The following is a 15,880-nucleotide window of genomic DNA, read 5'->3' on the forward strand; positions in this document are numbered from 1 at the left end:
TGCACACATGGGGTCTGTCGATTCATTTCGGAAGAATTTAAACGAGATGGCTAACGCAGCTGCTCGAGTACTTACTATCCATGCACTACGTGACCAGGACCACAGTAATATGCAGGAGGAGAACAGGAACCAATTACTTACATATAATGAAGTCACGAAGCATTACTACATGAACAGAAGGGAATTCCCAGTACCACACGCTAAGATTAATAGAGCTCAAGCGGTGACTCTAATGTTGTTACATAAAAGAACGTATCCGAGTCCAAACTTTATTAGCAAGCTATATCCAGAAAGAGAGGTACCAATAAATTGCGAGAAGTGTAATGGCATCATTGCTCTGCATCATATGCTTTGACAGGGTCCTGTGGCGTTCAAAGACTGTGACAAGGAAAGAGACTGGTGGTGACGAGTCCTTCACCATGTAGTTCTTTCAAATGAAGTGTACGTACAGGCCGTCCTGAAGGCCCATAGCACGGCGGTAAGCTTACACCTTGCTGTACCGACGTGGGAACCGCCTGCGTGAACCTAAGGATTGATCTTCAGGACCTGAATAAAGTTCATCATACCATACCAACGCCTCCTTTACTAGGATGCCTGGCACGTCAGCGCCGAAGCCCCCGCTCAACCCTCTCCTGTTTACGCGCGCCGCTGCCGCGCAGCGGCGCTGTGTTCTGACACTATCGTGGTAAAGAGGGAGATAGCTTAGGTTTGAAGTTTAGTAAAGAAAAATCGGCAGTCATGACTTTTAATGATAATCAGGGCAGCGAGCATAGGATACAGGAGGTTACGCTGGAGGTGCTGGATAAGTACAAATATCTTGGAGTGTGGATAAACAATGGGGCTGAGTACCTAACGGAACATGAAAAATATGTGACGGCTAAAGGTAGCAGAAATGCAGCTGTGATGAAAAATAGGGCACTGTGGAATTACAATAGGTACGAAGTGGTGAGAGGGATTTGGAAAGGGGTGATGGTCCCTAGTTTGACTTTCGGCAATGCGGTCCTGTGCATGAGATCAGAGGTTCGAGGAAGGTTGGAAGTTAAGCAGCGAGGGTTAGGTAGACTGGCTCTGGGAGCACACGGAAATACACCAAATCAGGGGGTACAGGGTGACATGGGGTGGACGTCATTCGAGGGCAGGGAAGCCAGCAGCAAGATAGAATTTGAGGAGCGATTGAGAGAGATGGCAGAAAAGCGGTGGGCAAGGAGTGTTTTCAGTTATTTGTACATGAGGAATGTTGATACAAAATTGACCAGAAAACTGTCAATCAAATATTTGGACTGCAGGAGGGGTGCAAACCAGGAAACAGCGGTTAAGAAAAAGGTTAAGGAAACAGAGAGGGGTCTGTGGAAAACAGGGATGCAGACGAAATCAGCACTGGGCACATACCGAACTTTCAAGCAAGAAATTGCCAAAGAAAATATCTACGATAATTCTAGGGGAAGCTCTTTGTTGTTTGAAGCCAGGACGGGAGTATTGCGGACTAAGATGTACCGAGTCAAGTACCAAGGTATAGACACGTTGTGCTGTGCGTGTGGAGAAGAAGAGGAAACGGCTGAACACCTCATACTTTTCTGTAAGGGGCTTAACCCTACAGTGCAAGGCAACGGGGCTGATTTTTTCAAAGCATTGGGGTTTAGGGACAGTGAAGGCAAAATAGACTTTAAGCGGGTAGAAATAACCAAACAGAGGTTATCTGATTGGTGGATAAAATTAAGGCAGGGGTGAAATTTCACCCACCACAAAGTAGAAATTATGTTAATAGTCATGGCTAGGTGGCGTATGCCACCGCCCGATTTAAAGGGCTCAGCCTCATCCATCCATCCATCCATCCATCCATCCATCCATCCATCCATCCATCGTGCGCCCCACCGGCACCGCTACGCCCGCGCAGTCTCGGTGGTAGCCCATTCGGAGTCAGTATTAACGTTCTAGGTCTTAGTTTTTCTCGGCGCCCGACGTGCTACTATTTATCGTGTGTCTTGCCGCTTCATTTCTCGGCCTAATAACCGCAGTTGAAGCCCAGCCACACGGTATTGCTGCGTGCCCTTTTGCATGTCAAGCCAGCGCGAGAAGCTCCCTGGCTTTTCTGTCTTGGTATGTCTCGCGTAGTTCGTGAAAAAAAAAAAATGCGCGTGAGAACTGTGTGGCTTTAGTTAAGAAGGCAAAGAGAAAATCTGCTATGGATGGGTTGCTTTCCCACCAAGATAGGGGTGGCCTCTACTACCCGACAGTAGAACTCATTAGTTCTTTGTGGTCTGAAGAAATATGTGGAATGCTATCAAACCGAAAATCTCCCCTGAAACCTATGGATCAGTGTTTGTAGCGTAGCGTGAGTGTAATCGCAGTCTTACCTGTGTTGAAATGTGAAAGCTCCAACGATGACCACGGCAGGCTTTTGTACAGCTCATATGAATAAAAATTCATGAAGCCGATATCTGCATCTAATAACATCGATATTGAAACTGCATATAATAACTGTAGACTTTGATGTTCTTTGTTTGTTTAGTGAAGTGATTTTATCGGACTGCAGGCATGAAAAACTGTGATAACAGCGTTATGAATTGGGGAACCTTTCTTTCCTATTCCTTGCTTTCAATGATTGTTGGCTTCCTTCATATGTATGGCATAACGAACCCCCTCATTTCCCTACCCTTAATTGTTTGTGATAGCAAAGTCATTTCCTGTTTTGCACGTCCATTAACTGTCAAAAATCTTTTTCATTTTTCTTCATAGCTGGGACTGCTGCTAATATGCATAAACAGTCTCATACTTATTCCTGCCATAAAATGTTTACATATTCTTTTTTCTTCTTTGTTCATAATTTCCTTAGCATTATGTGCATGAACCCATATTTGATCTTGCTTTGCATTCATGCTTTTTGTCTTTTTTCATATTGCATCAATTATTACCGTTCTGTGATAATGCGTTAATATCTGCAACATGCCCTTTTAGCAAAGAATATTTAGCCTGCACTTCTGCTGCAGTAAATAAACAGTTATTTTTATTTTACTTCATTTACTTTCTCGTTTCGTCTTCAAAACTACATAATTTCACTCTGCTGAGCTTTGCAAACCTTGAAGAACAAAATTTTTTCACAGTTCAGCGTTGCAAACCTTCGGAGAGGGACTGGAGCAGTGACTTTCTATTGCGGAGCAAGCGGTGCGTAGTGTCAGAAGTTAGCGCCACCTCGTGGAAAGCCGGAGAAACACAGCGGTCCCGGACGAACAATAGGAGCGCGGCCGACGTGCCAGGCATCTCAGAGTAGAGGAGGCGCTGACCATACCATACCATCTCCAAGCGACGATAAACATTACCTTGGTCCTGTCCAGCTACGTGGCATTTGCATATTTTTAAATTTTGGTGCAATGGTAGTTGGGACACCCTGTATATATGTTTAAATTTATACAAGCAGGGTTCATAGAACAAAATTGGGGAGTAATACACAAGAAGCTAATAAATAAGAAACGCAATATAATAGGGCATACTGACTTGAAACCACTGTTTTGAATCAGCTGAAGGAGATACAGAAGGAGGACCGTCTGCACTATTACTTACCGAACCTAAACAACATTGAGGTTCCTGATATTTACCCCTTTAGCTGCAATCTTTGGCAGGCTAGTTGTTTGGTTCAAAGCGAACTGGCAGAACCCACTACGGGGAATATGCCAAGAATGGGGCCATGACCAGACCCAAAAGCACCACAATCTCTGTTTTACTTACTATTTTTTTTTTTTTTTTGATCAGCTAACTACTATAGAACATAGGGCGACATTGTTCGACCTCTTCGGAGCTTACGAACTGGGAACTGTCAGTGTTAGAGCCTTTGCAGCTACTGAATTTCTGTATTATCTCTCTCAGGTTACCGAATTCCTCCAATGAAATTAGGCCCATTGTCTCTATATCAGACCACTCTGTGTGAATCCTGCAATGAGAGTGAGGCCATAGAATTCTTCAAAAGAATCTAATTGGTTTTTAGTGCAAGGTAAATGGGAATGCAGCACGATGATTCCAGTCTCTCCTAATCGTGGAAAGAAATGATCGGGAATACATATTATTCCTTGAAACTGGAACTGCATGCAGTGTTTCGTTTAAATGGTCAATGCTGTGTAATTCGTCATGGGAGTCGTAAAATCTGATGGCTCAAAATTTTATTGTTATAGTATGTCTTACATATATAGATAACCAAGAAGCACATAGTAAATCACACTCGTCCTGAGTGCGGACTCTCTTATACACTTGTATAGCTGTGGACTGCGTGTAGCTTCTTATTTCGAGATGTGCTTGTGCTACGTACGTAGCATGGACCACGCGGGTGGCATGTCCATGCGGGGTCATATTGTGGTGTCGATTATTGTTTCATAATCATCATCATCAGCCTATATGTATGTCCACTACAGGACGAAGGCCTCTCCCTGCGATCTCCAATTACCCCTCTCTTGCGATAGCCGATTCCAACTTGCGCCTGCAAATTTCGTAACTTCATCACCCCACCTAGTTTTCTGCCGTCCTCGACTGCGCTTCCCTTCTCTAGGTATCGATTCTGTAACTCTAATGCTTCACCGGTTATCCATCCTACGCATTACATGGCCTGCCCAGCTCCATTTCTTCCGTTTAATGTCAACTAGAATATCGTCTATCCCCGTTTGCTCTCTGATCCACACCGCTCTCTTCCTGTCTCTTAACGTTAGGCCTAACATGTTTCTTTCCATCGCTCTTTGTGCGGTCCTTAACTTGTTCTCGAGTTTCTTTGTTAATCTCCAAGTTCCTGCCTCATATGTTAGCACCGGTAGACCAGCGTAAATGAATGTGAACAATATTTAAGAAATTATATTTCAAAATATAGGCTGATTTCCAACAAGTTTCAACTAACAGCGCCGAGCGAGTACTCCCCATCTAACACTTTCGGCACTTAGTCGTAACATTGGTGCTGCGTTAAAGCGGTCTTTTGTTCAGGGATGAGCGGTGAAGTTACATGACAGGAGCAAATCCTTCTGCACCCTCCCGGCAGAAGGCACATTGACTTGAAAAAGACGCGCCAAATTTGAACCATCAAGCGATTCATAACAGCTGGCGTTGGAACGCTATAATGACAGAACCAGGCTGGTTCACGCGCAGGTTTTTAAGAGTGGTTAGGCGTGTGCACGTCTTGAGCGCGCGTGCGAATGGTTGTGTGCCCGCGTGCGCGCGTGTCTGTGTGCGCATGCGTGGGTATACGTACTTGCATAAGCGTGCGTGCTATAATAAATCGCGTTACGTTTCAAAAGTTTGGCGCCTCTTCTTCATGTCAAAGTGCCCTCTGCCGATAGGTTTCAAAACAATTTGCCCCGGTCGTGTGACTTTTCCGCTCATACCTGAAAAAAAAAAAAAAGCGCTGCTTTAATGCAGCACCAATCTTACGACTAAGTGTTGTAAATGCATATGTCGTTAGATGGGAGGAGTGCCCTCTCGGAGTTGTAAGTTGGAACTTGTTGAAAATCGGCCTATATTTCGAATTATAATTTCTTAAATATTGTGCCCATTCAGGTACGCTGATGCATTGCCGTGAAGTTCCACAGAATGCTAAAGGGGCAGTGTCCAAGATTCCTGGGCATTATTCACGCAATAAAGCCGCTGTTAACCTGATTCTGACCGCCGAGGAGTATGTCGCCCGTGGTGTAGGAGCTAAGAATAAATTACAATAATTGAGAAGTTGATTAAATTATTAATTACGACTAAATATGTAATTAGGCGGAATGCAAAAAATAATCTGAGTATCTCCAAGCGACGGCAAACAACATTAGCTTGGTAGCACTTGCATATTTTTAACGTTTGGCCCAAGTTAACTGAAGCATCTCGTACTGATTCAATGATAGACGGATTACCGCCGACAGACATCATGAGATGGATTATGCTGATTTTTTTTTTCATATAAAGCTTTTTTCTTGTACTTGGCAGCTATATTTCGATGTTAGGGCTTGAAAAAGAAAATGAATGGTAGCGTGCAGAAGGCGGTATAACGCATCTGCAATTTTGCGAATATGTGGTACGTAGCGTTCCGAGATAGCCACCATGTCAGCTTGTTGATGGACTTTGTGAAAAACATTGAAATTGTTATTTGCGGATACATTGCGCGTCTACCTCGTTCGTTGGACGCGCTTTTATCTTACGGTTAAAGTATTTTTGGTTCGTAATAACAGTGTACCGTACAGTGTGAATCACACTTGTCCAGAGTGGTTGAGCAGCCAGCTGCGGACGGCTTGAGCGTCTCAAGCAGCTACTTAGCGGTGGTTGCATGGGTTACAGATCGGTTTGTTCAGATGTGGGCGAATATCTACGTTTAATGTGTGGCAACATGTGGCGATTCGGTCAAAAAATTCCATGTGATGAGAGAAAACCCGTTTTCCAATACAAGGCGAGAATTGCGCAGTTTAAAGGGCGACTCCGGTGATTTTTCAAGGTCAACGGATCCGAATGAAATTTGCTGAGTGCGTTCTTCTGCACGGGCTTCCGCCATTTCTTGAAAACGTCAGGTTTGAGAGTTGCGCAGATTATTTACAAATGAATTTCGTTCATTCCCTCGTACCACATGCCTTGCCTACTCCTCAGCTGCTGGCCACATTGTATTATGACGTAAAAGGTGGTATACGCGGAGTATGCTGGGAATGATTAGCAGACGACAGGGCCGAGGAGTGAGCTAGTGACAGTGAGCTCGTGTTTGGCGTGAGAAGTTGCTGTCGCGAAACGTTACGTACGTTCTGTGTGGACAGACAAGAGATGGGAGGCAAGTGGTGCTGCGTATGTTGGCTGCACGAACTTCAGCCCTCGCCATCCGCACACACAGTTTGAGCCGATGTCGATCGCGTTCATCCGAGGTTAGGCCTATCGCAGTCACCGAGTGATAGGCCTAACCTCGGATGAACGCGTTGGATGTTAGCGCATTGTGGTGTCGTCTCCCTTCTGTCCTTGTCCGCTGGCGCTAGATATGCTTTCCATTATCAATCTAGCTCTTTGTATTTGTATCTTTAATCTTTTATATTTTCTTTAAAACCACCATAGCTACCTTAATTATACAGTTACCTATGCCTGTAACGCATCCGGTTCTACCAATTTATTTCCAGCTTTATTTTCACCAATACTCTCAATGTGTCTTGCTTATTTCGACTGCTGACCGTGTCAATCCTACCATCCACTTTACATTCCAGCGCTTCTGGAAGACGTACGTTACCTACAGGTCTCGCTGAGTGAATACCTTAGCATTTCGTTATAGTGTGCTGCGTTGTCTTCTGACCAGTGTGTCGGAATGGAACGAAAACGAAAAAGAAAAGGTAGCAATATTTTTGACCAAAACGAAAACGTAACCGAAACGTTATTTATTATTTTGTTTCAGAATGAAACCGAAATATTTTTATCGGTTTTCGTTTCAAGGGAAAAGTCGGAAATGCGAAACAACCAACGTCAGGCAATGTCAGCATTAGCGCGTATCTCAGGGGTCCGCATAAGCACGTACGTATCTCAGGCAGGCATAGTGCGAGCGATAGGCTGTTGAGCGCTCCACTAATCTAAGCCTGCCGCTTGGTGCACTAGTAGATCGGCATCGCATCAAAACCCAAGGCTTGCGCGCTGAAGAGCTTATCGTTTCGTTTTCTACGGGTACAAAGTATCGTTACCGAAATTTTATTTTCGTTTATGTTCGTTTAAGTTCGTTTCATCGGAACAGTGGTATCGCATTTCGGCGAGTACACTCGATGACGTGCCGTTTCTCATATCATGCTCGGTGCATTGACTCAAGACACTGAGAATTATCTCAGAATTCATAACTCACTTATTGAGAGAGAAAAATAAATGCTATGTTTTTATCTTTACTTTGCTTCGAAAATTTTTGCCTGTGAACCAATACCGTTATGAAGCGTTACGGATCATATTTCTTTTTTCGTCCCGGAGAAAAACCTGAACGGAACGCTTTTTCAGTTAAACGAAACTAAAACTATAACAACTATAACGAAAAACATTTCGTTCCGACACCCTGCTTCTGTCTTCTGCTGGAGCGGGCACATCTTATTGCGAATATTTGCCCCGGTATGTTTTTTGTCCTTAGACAAATAGCAAGATTTTCCTACTGATTTCTTTCTTACCATGCTTACAAATATACACGGTCATTTTTGTTTCCATCCTTTGCATCCGATTTACTGCCGCTGTTTTCTTCACTTTCTTTTCGATGACTTGATCCGTGTACTTGGTTGCCAACTTTCTTGACCTCTACCTCCATTCTGTGTCCATGCTTTTGAGGTAAAGATATTTGTTCACATTAGCCACCCATTTGTTTTTTCCATCCAGGTTCCTGAGCCTTTACTCAAAACCAATTTTGCTCTGCGCTACTCTGATTTTAAAAGAGGTCCAACCTATATGTCACCCAGCACTTCCTCATTTGTGGCTTTACCGTGGGCCCCCAAACCCTCTTTGGTCAATTTCCAACCCCGACATTATGTCTGATTTTAAGAACAGAATGGCAGTTGCGAACTTTATATCACTGGCACCAATACTCCTTTCCAGACTTCACGCACCACCTCACATTTATTGTAGCCCCAAAGTGATCTATGTTTCGTTATTGCTGCATTCCGCTTTCCCTTCATTCTTAGATTATCGTGTTGGATGCTTGAGTATACAAGTCCTTTGTACGTTTACATATTAACAAAAGTACTTATATTGCTTTACAATGGGTATGGCTTTCAATGCGTTAGCATTCTTGGGTATCCATAATTACTTGTTTAGCGCAAAAACAACGGAGACGTGAAAGACGACAGGACAAGGCGCTACTCTCCAGAGAGTAGCGCCTTGTCCTATCGTCTTTCACGTGTCCGTTGTTTTTGCGCTAGACAAGTAATTATGGATTCACACCAACTAGCCCGCCAACGCATTGTACATTCTTGGGTACTTCCCACATTTTCCCGGAGGCTATCTATCTGTCTACAGTTCAACCCCGATTTTACGAATTTCTCAATTTTACGAAGAAATTCAAGTTCCCTGATGTTTTCCGTTGGGTATAACGTATTTACCGATTCGATCTTACGAAGGACAGCTAACCATCAACCATTTTACAATGCGCCCCCCCCCCTCCAAAAAAATAGGCAGAACTAAGGAATGGCACAAGATCTCCAGGCCGCCGCCTGGAATGAAACAAAACAATAGATAATCATCAATTGCTTCAGGCATGCCGGTTTCGGAATGGTGGAATCTACCTAGGTACCACGTCTATGCCAACCCCGAGCAGCAAGTTGAACAGTCGGCTTCCAGCTCTTGGGAACAGCTCAGCCGGCTTGACGCTATCCTGCCTGGCATGGATTTCGCCGACTACGTGGGCGCCGATGCCAGCACAAACACCAATCAATCAATCAATCAATCAATCAATCAATCAATCAATCAACTGAACTTTATTTTCATGAACAACAAAAAATATATACTAACATTATTTGGACCGATAGCCTAAAGTGGCTAGTGGCTGGTCCAATGCAATATACAACAAAATAGGCGCAGGTCTGCTAAGAGGGGAAAAAACACACCCAAAAAGCAACACATATACGCGTACATATACATACGCGTATACATGTACACTTATAATACATACTTACATATTTTAAACATAGAACTCAAACTTTAATATAAACTCAAACCATTTCTCCAAACATACTCGGAAATCCACAGGTCTTGGATAAACAGAAAAAATGACTTGCATGCTAGATCGAAATTACTTGCAGTTTTTATCTCAAGGAGTATCATGTTCCAAATTTTCGTTCCATTAAATTTATTAGTCTTTCGCCGTAAACGTTGCGACATTTGGGCAGGTTAAAGTTACCGTTTGAGGCATGTCGCGTATTGCGTATAAGAACAAAAAAAAATCAACAGGAAGAGGTGAGTTTCTATTATGTTATTGATTGAAACAGAAATCTTGTAGTCACGAAACATCGGAACTGAAAGAACGCGTTGTGATTGAAAAATGTTACCTATAGGCTCATCGTGACTGGTGACTCTCAGTATTCGTTTTTGGAGTCGTCTTAGAGGTTTTATATAACTAGTGTACGTCACACCCCATGAATGCAGGAAGTAACTTATGTGACAGTGGCATAATGAAAAGTACAGTGTACGAAGTATAGCTTGTGAAAAATATTGCCGAGCTTTTATTAGAGTATAGCAGCCATAGGGCCCCTTTGCGCATACATTCTGTACTCGCTCATGCTAGCGTAAATTCTCTTCAAAAATGACCCTTAAGTATTGGAAAGAAGCGACTTGTTGAATAAGACATGGGCGCAACAGAAAATTTGGATGACGAGGACCTTGTGAAGCTCGCTGCCGACGCAGAAAAAGTGTCAGAAGATAACGACACGGAGGCAAACGTAGACCATCTACCGACAGCTAGCGAGGCCATAGATGTAGTCGACCTCTTCAGGCGATTTGCTAGGTAGTTGATGTATAGTAGTTTTAACAGTAGTCGCGCTAGTAGTTGAGTACCGAGTTGAACGCAGCGCCACTCCCCAAGAAGAAGCTACACTTCTCACGAATTACCGTGGAGTGTCATTGAAGCACAGTGTTCAGTTATGTCAAGGGCTGGTGCTGCTATCAACTTTTTAGAGCGCAGCTGATAGGCGCCCGTTCTTGCGTCGAGCGTCCCTCGGCATAACCGAGCGAAGAGCGAACGCGGAGCGCAGCGGGGGATGAAAGAATGCGATAGCGCGAATAGGAAAGTGGAGGAGGAAGGTGCAGCGGAAGCATGAGGATGGAAGCGGAGTGCCGCACGAGACAGCTTCCACAGTGGCGACCAGGCATGCGGCGAGCGCGTCCACCGATACCATATGTGGAAACAAAGCTCTGACGTGGGCTTCGGACGTACTGCGCATGCGCTACTTGGCGTGCGCTGCAACCGCTAGAAAATGCACTCCGTTCGTGCCACGTGTTCCGGTGTTCACGCTTTCTTTCTGAACAATGAGCGACGCAACCGATGGAAATGCTTCGTCTACCGCTGCTACTACATCCCTTATGACCCCTCCAATTAACCCGTGGTCCTCAGTCCCCAGCGGCTGCGGAGCACCTGACCATGGCGTTGGTCGCACCTGCGATGCGTCAGAGGGTACTAAGAATCGCTGGGTCCGGACAGACCAAGATAATTTCCAATAGAATTAGGGCAACATTGGACTTCAGTCAACCAAGAGAACAGGCTGGCTTCAGGAAGAAATATTCTACAATGGATCATATCCATGTCATCAATCAGATAATTGAGAAATCTGCGGAGTACATTCAACCTCTCTATATGGCTTTCACAGATTATGAAAAGGCATTTGATTTAGTAGAGATACCAGCCGTCATAGATGCATTGTGTAATCAATGAGTACAGGCGGTATACGTGAATATCTTGGCAAATATCTACAAAGATGCACAGCTGCGTTGGTTCTCCACAAGAAAAGTAGAAAGTTACCTATCAAAAAAAGGGGTCAGGCAAGGAGACACAATCTCTCCAATGCTATTCACTGCATGCTTAGAAGAAGTATTCAAGCTCTTAGACTGGGAAGGCTTAGGAGTGAGGATCAATGGCGAATATCTCAACAACCTTCGGTTTGCAGATGACATTGTCCTATTCAGCAACAATGGAGACGAATTACAGCAACTGATTGAGGACCTTAATCGAGAAAGTGTAAGAATTGGGTTGAAGATGAATATGCAGAAGACAAAGATAATGTTCAATAGCCTGGCAAGGGAACAAGAATTCAGGATCGCCAGTCAGCCTCTAGAGTCTGTAAAGGAGTAGGTTTATCTAGTCAGTTACTCACAGGGGACCCTGATCATGAGAAATAAATTTAAAGAAGAATAAAATTGGGCCGGAGTGCATACGGCAGGCATTGCCAAATCCGGACTGGGAGCTTACCTCTGTCGTTGAAAAGAAAAGTGTACAATCATTGCATTCTACCGGTGCTAACATATGGGGGCAGAAACTTCGAGATTAACAAAGAAGCTCGAGAACAAGTTAAGGACCGCACAAGGAGCGATGGAACGAATTATGTTAGGAGACAGGAAGAGAGTGGTGTGGATGAGAGAGAAAACGTTGATAGCCGATATTCTAACTTACATTAAGAGGAAAAAATGGAGCTGCGCAGGCCATGTAATGCGTAGGATGGATAACCGCGGTGGCGCAATACAGTTACAGAGTTACAGAACAGATACCAAGAGAAAGGAAGCGCCGTAGAGGACGGCAGAAAACTAGGTGGGGTGATGAAGTTAGGAAATTTGCAGGCGCAAGTAGGAATCAGCCAGCGCAAGACGGGTAATTGGAGATCGCAGGGAGAGGCCTGCGTCCTGCAGTCAACATAAATATAGGCTGATGATGATGATCCTGATGTAGTTGATGCTAGTACAGGGGAATGTTCAAACTCTTACTTTGCTATTATAGGACCTGATTTGGCTGCTCAGCTCCCGTTTATTCCATATTACAGCGACATTCCTTCGGCGGCAAACGCATTCGCGATAAAAGAAGTAAACTTATCCAACATCACTTATAACATTTTTTAAATGTCAAATAATAAGGCTCCTGGACATGATGGTGTGACGGTAAAAGCCTTGAAGGAAAATGCTGATCTCCTAGCGCCCGTTTTAGAAACCGTTTTCAACCATTCAATACGGGAAGGATTTTACCTTGATGTACTAAACGCAACTAGAGTTATATTCATGTCCATAAATCTGGAAACATGAATATCCTCGGAAATTACCGTCCGACCTCCGTTCTTAGCGTTGTCAACACTTCGTTCGAAAAATCGAGATTTCTTTTGTGAATACACTGCTTCCTTTTGCGCCAAAATTACGTAGCACTGCGAGCGCCACGGAAAAATTAGTGGGGCAGCAATATTCATAGGGGGAAGGATTACCAGCGAAGCTGTTTAGGCTGCACATATATGAGCTACATACACGGGCTGCATACATTATGAAATCATACATTTTTTTTTCACACGGCACCAAACTACGCCGACACCGAGCTTTGTTGCCCGCTTCGTCCCGTGAAACGCGATATTATCGCGGCTCACTGCTCGTTTGCAAACGCCACTGGAAAAGACGCGACCACGGAAGATATCGACAAACAGGCGAAAATGCGAACAATAAAAAAATTCGGCAGAGGCACTTCGGACTGCTCACGTGTGGGAATCCGAAAGCATTATAATACCTTTGGTGAAACCTTTAGTGAGCCACGTGACGTGTGAAATGACGCACGCACTAGGCACACCTTCAGTCAGCCAGAATAGTGAAGCCGCCGTGGCACCGGGGTAGAGTGCTGGTGTTGTAACCCAGAAGCCCGGTTTCGATTTACACCCAAGCCGTAATGTACCAAGTTTTCTTTTCAAAGGTTTACAGGAACTCCCCCGAGAAATTTGACGTCAATTCGAATATTTTTTACTCTTTGGGCCGTCAGCCATTCGTGTCCAGGGTAGTCCCCCTGGGAACGCATGCAGGGGATGCATACGGGAGCTTCGCTGTGAAACTAGCCACAGCCCAGTTGCGTCACTACTTTGAACGCAATGACATCATTATACATGCTCAACTGGCAAGGCTTTCGTACCGGGAGATCAACAGCTACAGCACTTTTAGAAATAACGATTTATACATCTCTAAACGAAAATGAAATCGCCGCAGTTTTGTTTTTGGACGTGAAGAAAACATTTGACACCGTAAGTCATTACATTTTATTACAAACGCTTTAAGAATATGGCTTTACTGGATTCACTTTGAACTTCTTTTCTACACATCTGGGTAATCGAAAGCAATACATTTCTTTAGGTAACACTGTTTCTTCTCATTTGCCGTATTACAAACAGGGGTTCCTCAGGGATCAGTTTTGGGTGCTATAATTCTGTTCTAGCTTTACAGAAATGATCTTCTTGCTTGCCTAAAAACCGCAAGAGCAATTATTTATGCAGATGATACAACGCTACTTTATCGCGCAAAATCAATCTTGGACATGAAAAGTACTATAGAATGGTAGTTACCCTACATCATATATTGTAGTTCCGCAAGACGCAAATTAACGCTAAACAACACCAAGACAAAGTATATAGTTTTTCGATCTGGCTACAAGTCGTTCGATCTAGCCTTGATTAAATTTAAGTAGTAGCGAACTAGAACAGGTCAATTCTATAGAATATACCTAGGTGTTACACTAGACGGTCACTTGAACTGGAAGCCACATATACCGAACAGATGCTCAAAGCTTGCATCGGCTTACTTTGCATTGCTTAGCACCAGGATATGCTCAAGTATTTCTGTATTAAAAATGATCTATTTTTCATTTTTTTATTGCCACTTGACGTACTGCTGCGAAACATGGACGTAGAACCTGTTAATGGCCTTCAGAAAATATGTATTCACTTTTAATGGCGTTTCCGAACGTCTATACAACATCTATACAGCTGTTCAAACAACTTCACGTGTTACCCGTCATGCTCGTTCGTGAAATGAAAATATGCATCAGAGTTAACAACGTTATTCGAAACAATCCCCCACTTCCGATTGACCTCTTCTTTTTCCCATGCACCGGATCACTAGAAACATTACTAATGTCAACTTTAATTTACCAATAACTAGAAATACCTACAGACAACGCTCGTTGCACCACCACGGAGCGACGATATGGAATTCCGTGCCACTGGAGATAAAAATGGTCAACAACTTTGCATACACTGTTGAACGATTTTATTTCACAAAGCTTGAGTGATCTAACATTGCACAAAACGACAATAGACATATACTTGAATCATTTGTTTCTTCTGTGCGTTTACCGTCTTTACGCACCACACTTTTTTCGTTTTTAATATTTGCGTTAGATGACCTTGTGTATAGTATTGTCTTTAGTTTATGTCGCCTTACAATTATTTTGACTTACATACATAATGACTCTCTTTTATAGTTAGAATACCTTCAATGTTTTGTTTGTTTTTGCTGCTACAGATTGTACACGAATATCAGCTTAAACTAGTTCCGGCTATTGGCCCAACATTTTTCTGCACACTGTGTATGCACGCTTTGATGGAAGTAAATGAAATGAAGTCACGATTTACAGATCTCCGTTTCATTAATTCTTCGCGGCACTGTGGTTTCTCAATGGAGCTTTGAACTGTATGCGCTGATTCATCTGTTAATCAATTCGATGATATTAAGCCGAGTTTTTCTGAGAACTGATTTCACTTCGCGGTCGACGGCCCGAAAAACGCGCTTTCGCTGCGTCAAAAAAGCTGCGCGCGTAGGGCGGCCGCCGCAGCGGCAGCACAGTCGCGCGCGAGCGGCTAGCAGACGACGCCCATTCAGCGTTCCACCAATAGCGCACGCAGAGGGGCGCATGCGTGCTCGCTGCGCGTCTATTAATAAGATGGCGTCCAAAATGTTCGGTGGTCTCTGTTGATGTTCCTACAAGTCCATGCGACGATGGCCACCAAGCCCGTAGAGTGGGTTTCGTCGCTCATCACACGTTTCGAAGAGCAGGTAAGCCTTCCGACAGCCTCCTTTCATCGCTGGGCCGTCGCGGACCGTTGACGCGGCTGCGACAGCGGCGGCTTCGGATGCCGACAGCCGTGTTTTCTCGAGGCGACCTTTGCCGCCGATCTGGCCGTTCTCCGTTCGGCGGGGCCGGCGTTGCCGTACTGACGTTTTGTCGATCTCACGTCGGGATCGCTTCTGTGTTTTCAGTCAGATCTGCCTGCTGCCAAACGACGTGTCGTTCCCTTTTCTTTATTTTGGTTAGCGGGAGTCGCCCGCGCGTCTTCGCCGCAGGAGGAGCGCTGTGCAGAGGCGAGCGATCCGTGAGGGAAAGGAAAGAGAGAGCGAGAAAAAAAGAAAAAAAGAAGTGTCGCATAGGAGCGGAAGTCGATCGGCT

General features: G+C 44.3%; 1 protein-coding gene across 1 annotated transcript in view; it reads left to right on the plus strand.

The window, feature by feature from the left end:
* The first annotated feature begins 15,382 nt into the window (after positions 1-15,382).
* The window catches only part of LOC119445586 (neurofibromin-like), a 121,314-nt gene continuing 120,816 nt past the window's right edge, over positions 15,383-15,880 (plus strand). Inside the window, 1 exon segment of the mRNA XM_049663438.1 lies at positions 15,383-15,489. Coding sequence (XP_049519395.1) covers positions 15,409-15,489 — 81 coding nt within the window. The 5' untranslated portion in view covers positions 15,383-15,408.

The sequence above is a fragment of the Dermacentor silvarum genome, chromosome 3 (assembly GCF_013339745.2).
Source record: "Dermacentor silvarum isolate Dsil-2018 chromosome 3, BIME_Dsil_1.4, whole genome shotgun sequence".
NCBI classification, from domain to species: domain Eukaryota; kingdom Metazoa; phylum Arthropoda; class Arachnida; order Ixodida; family Ixodidae; genus Dermacentor; species Dermacentor silvarum.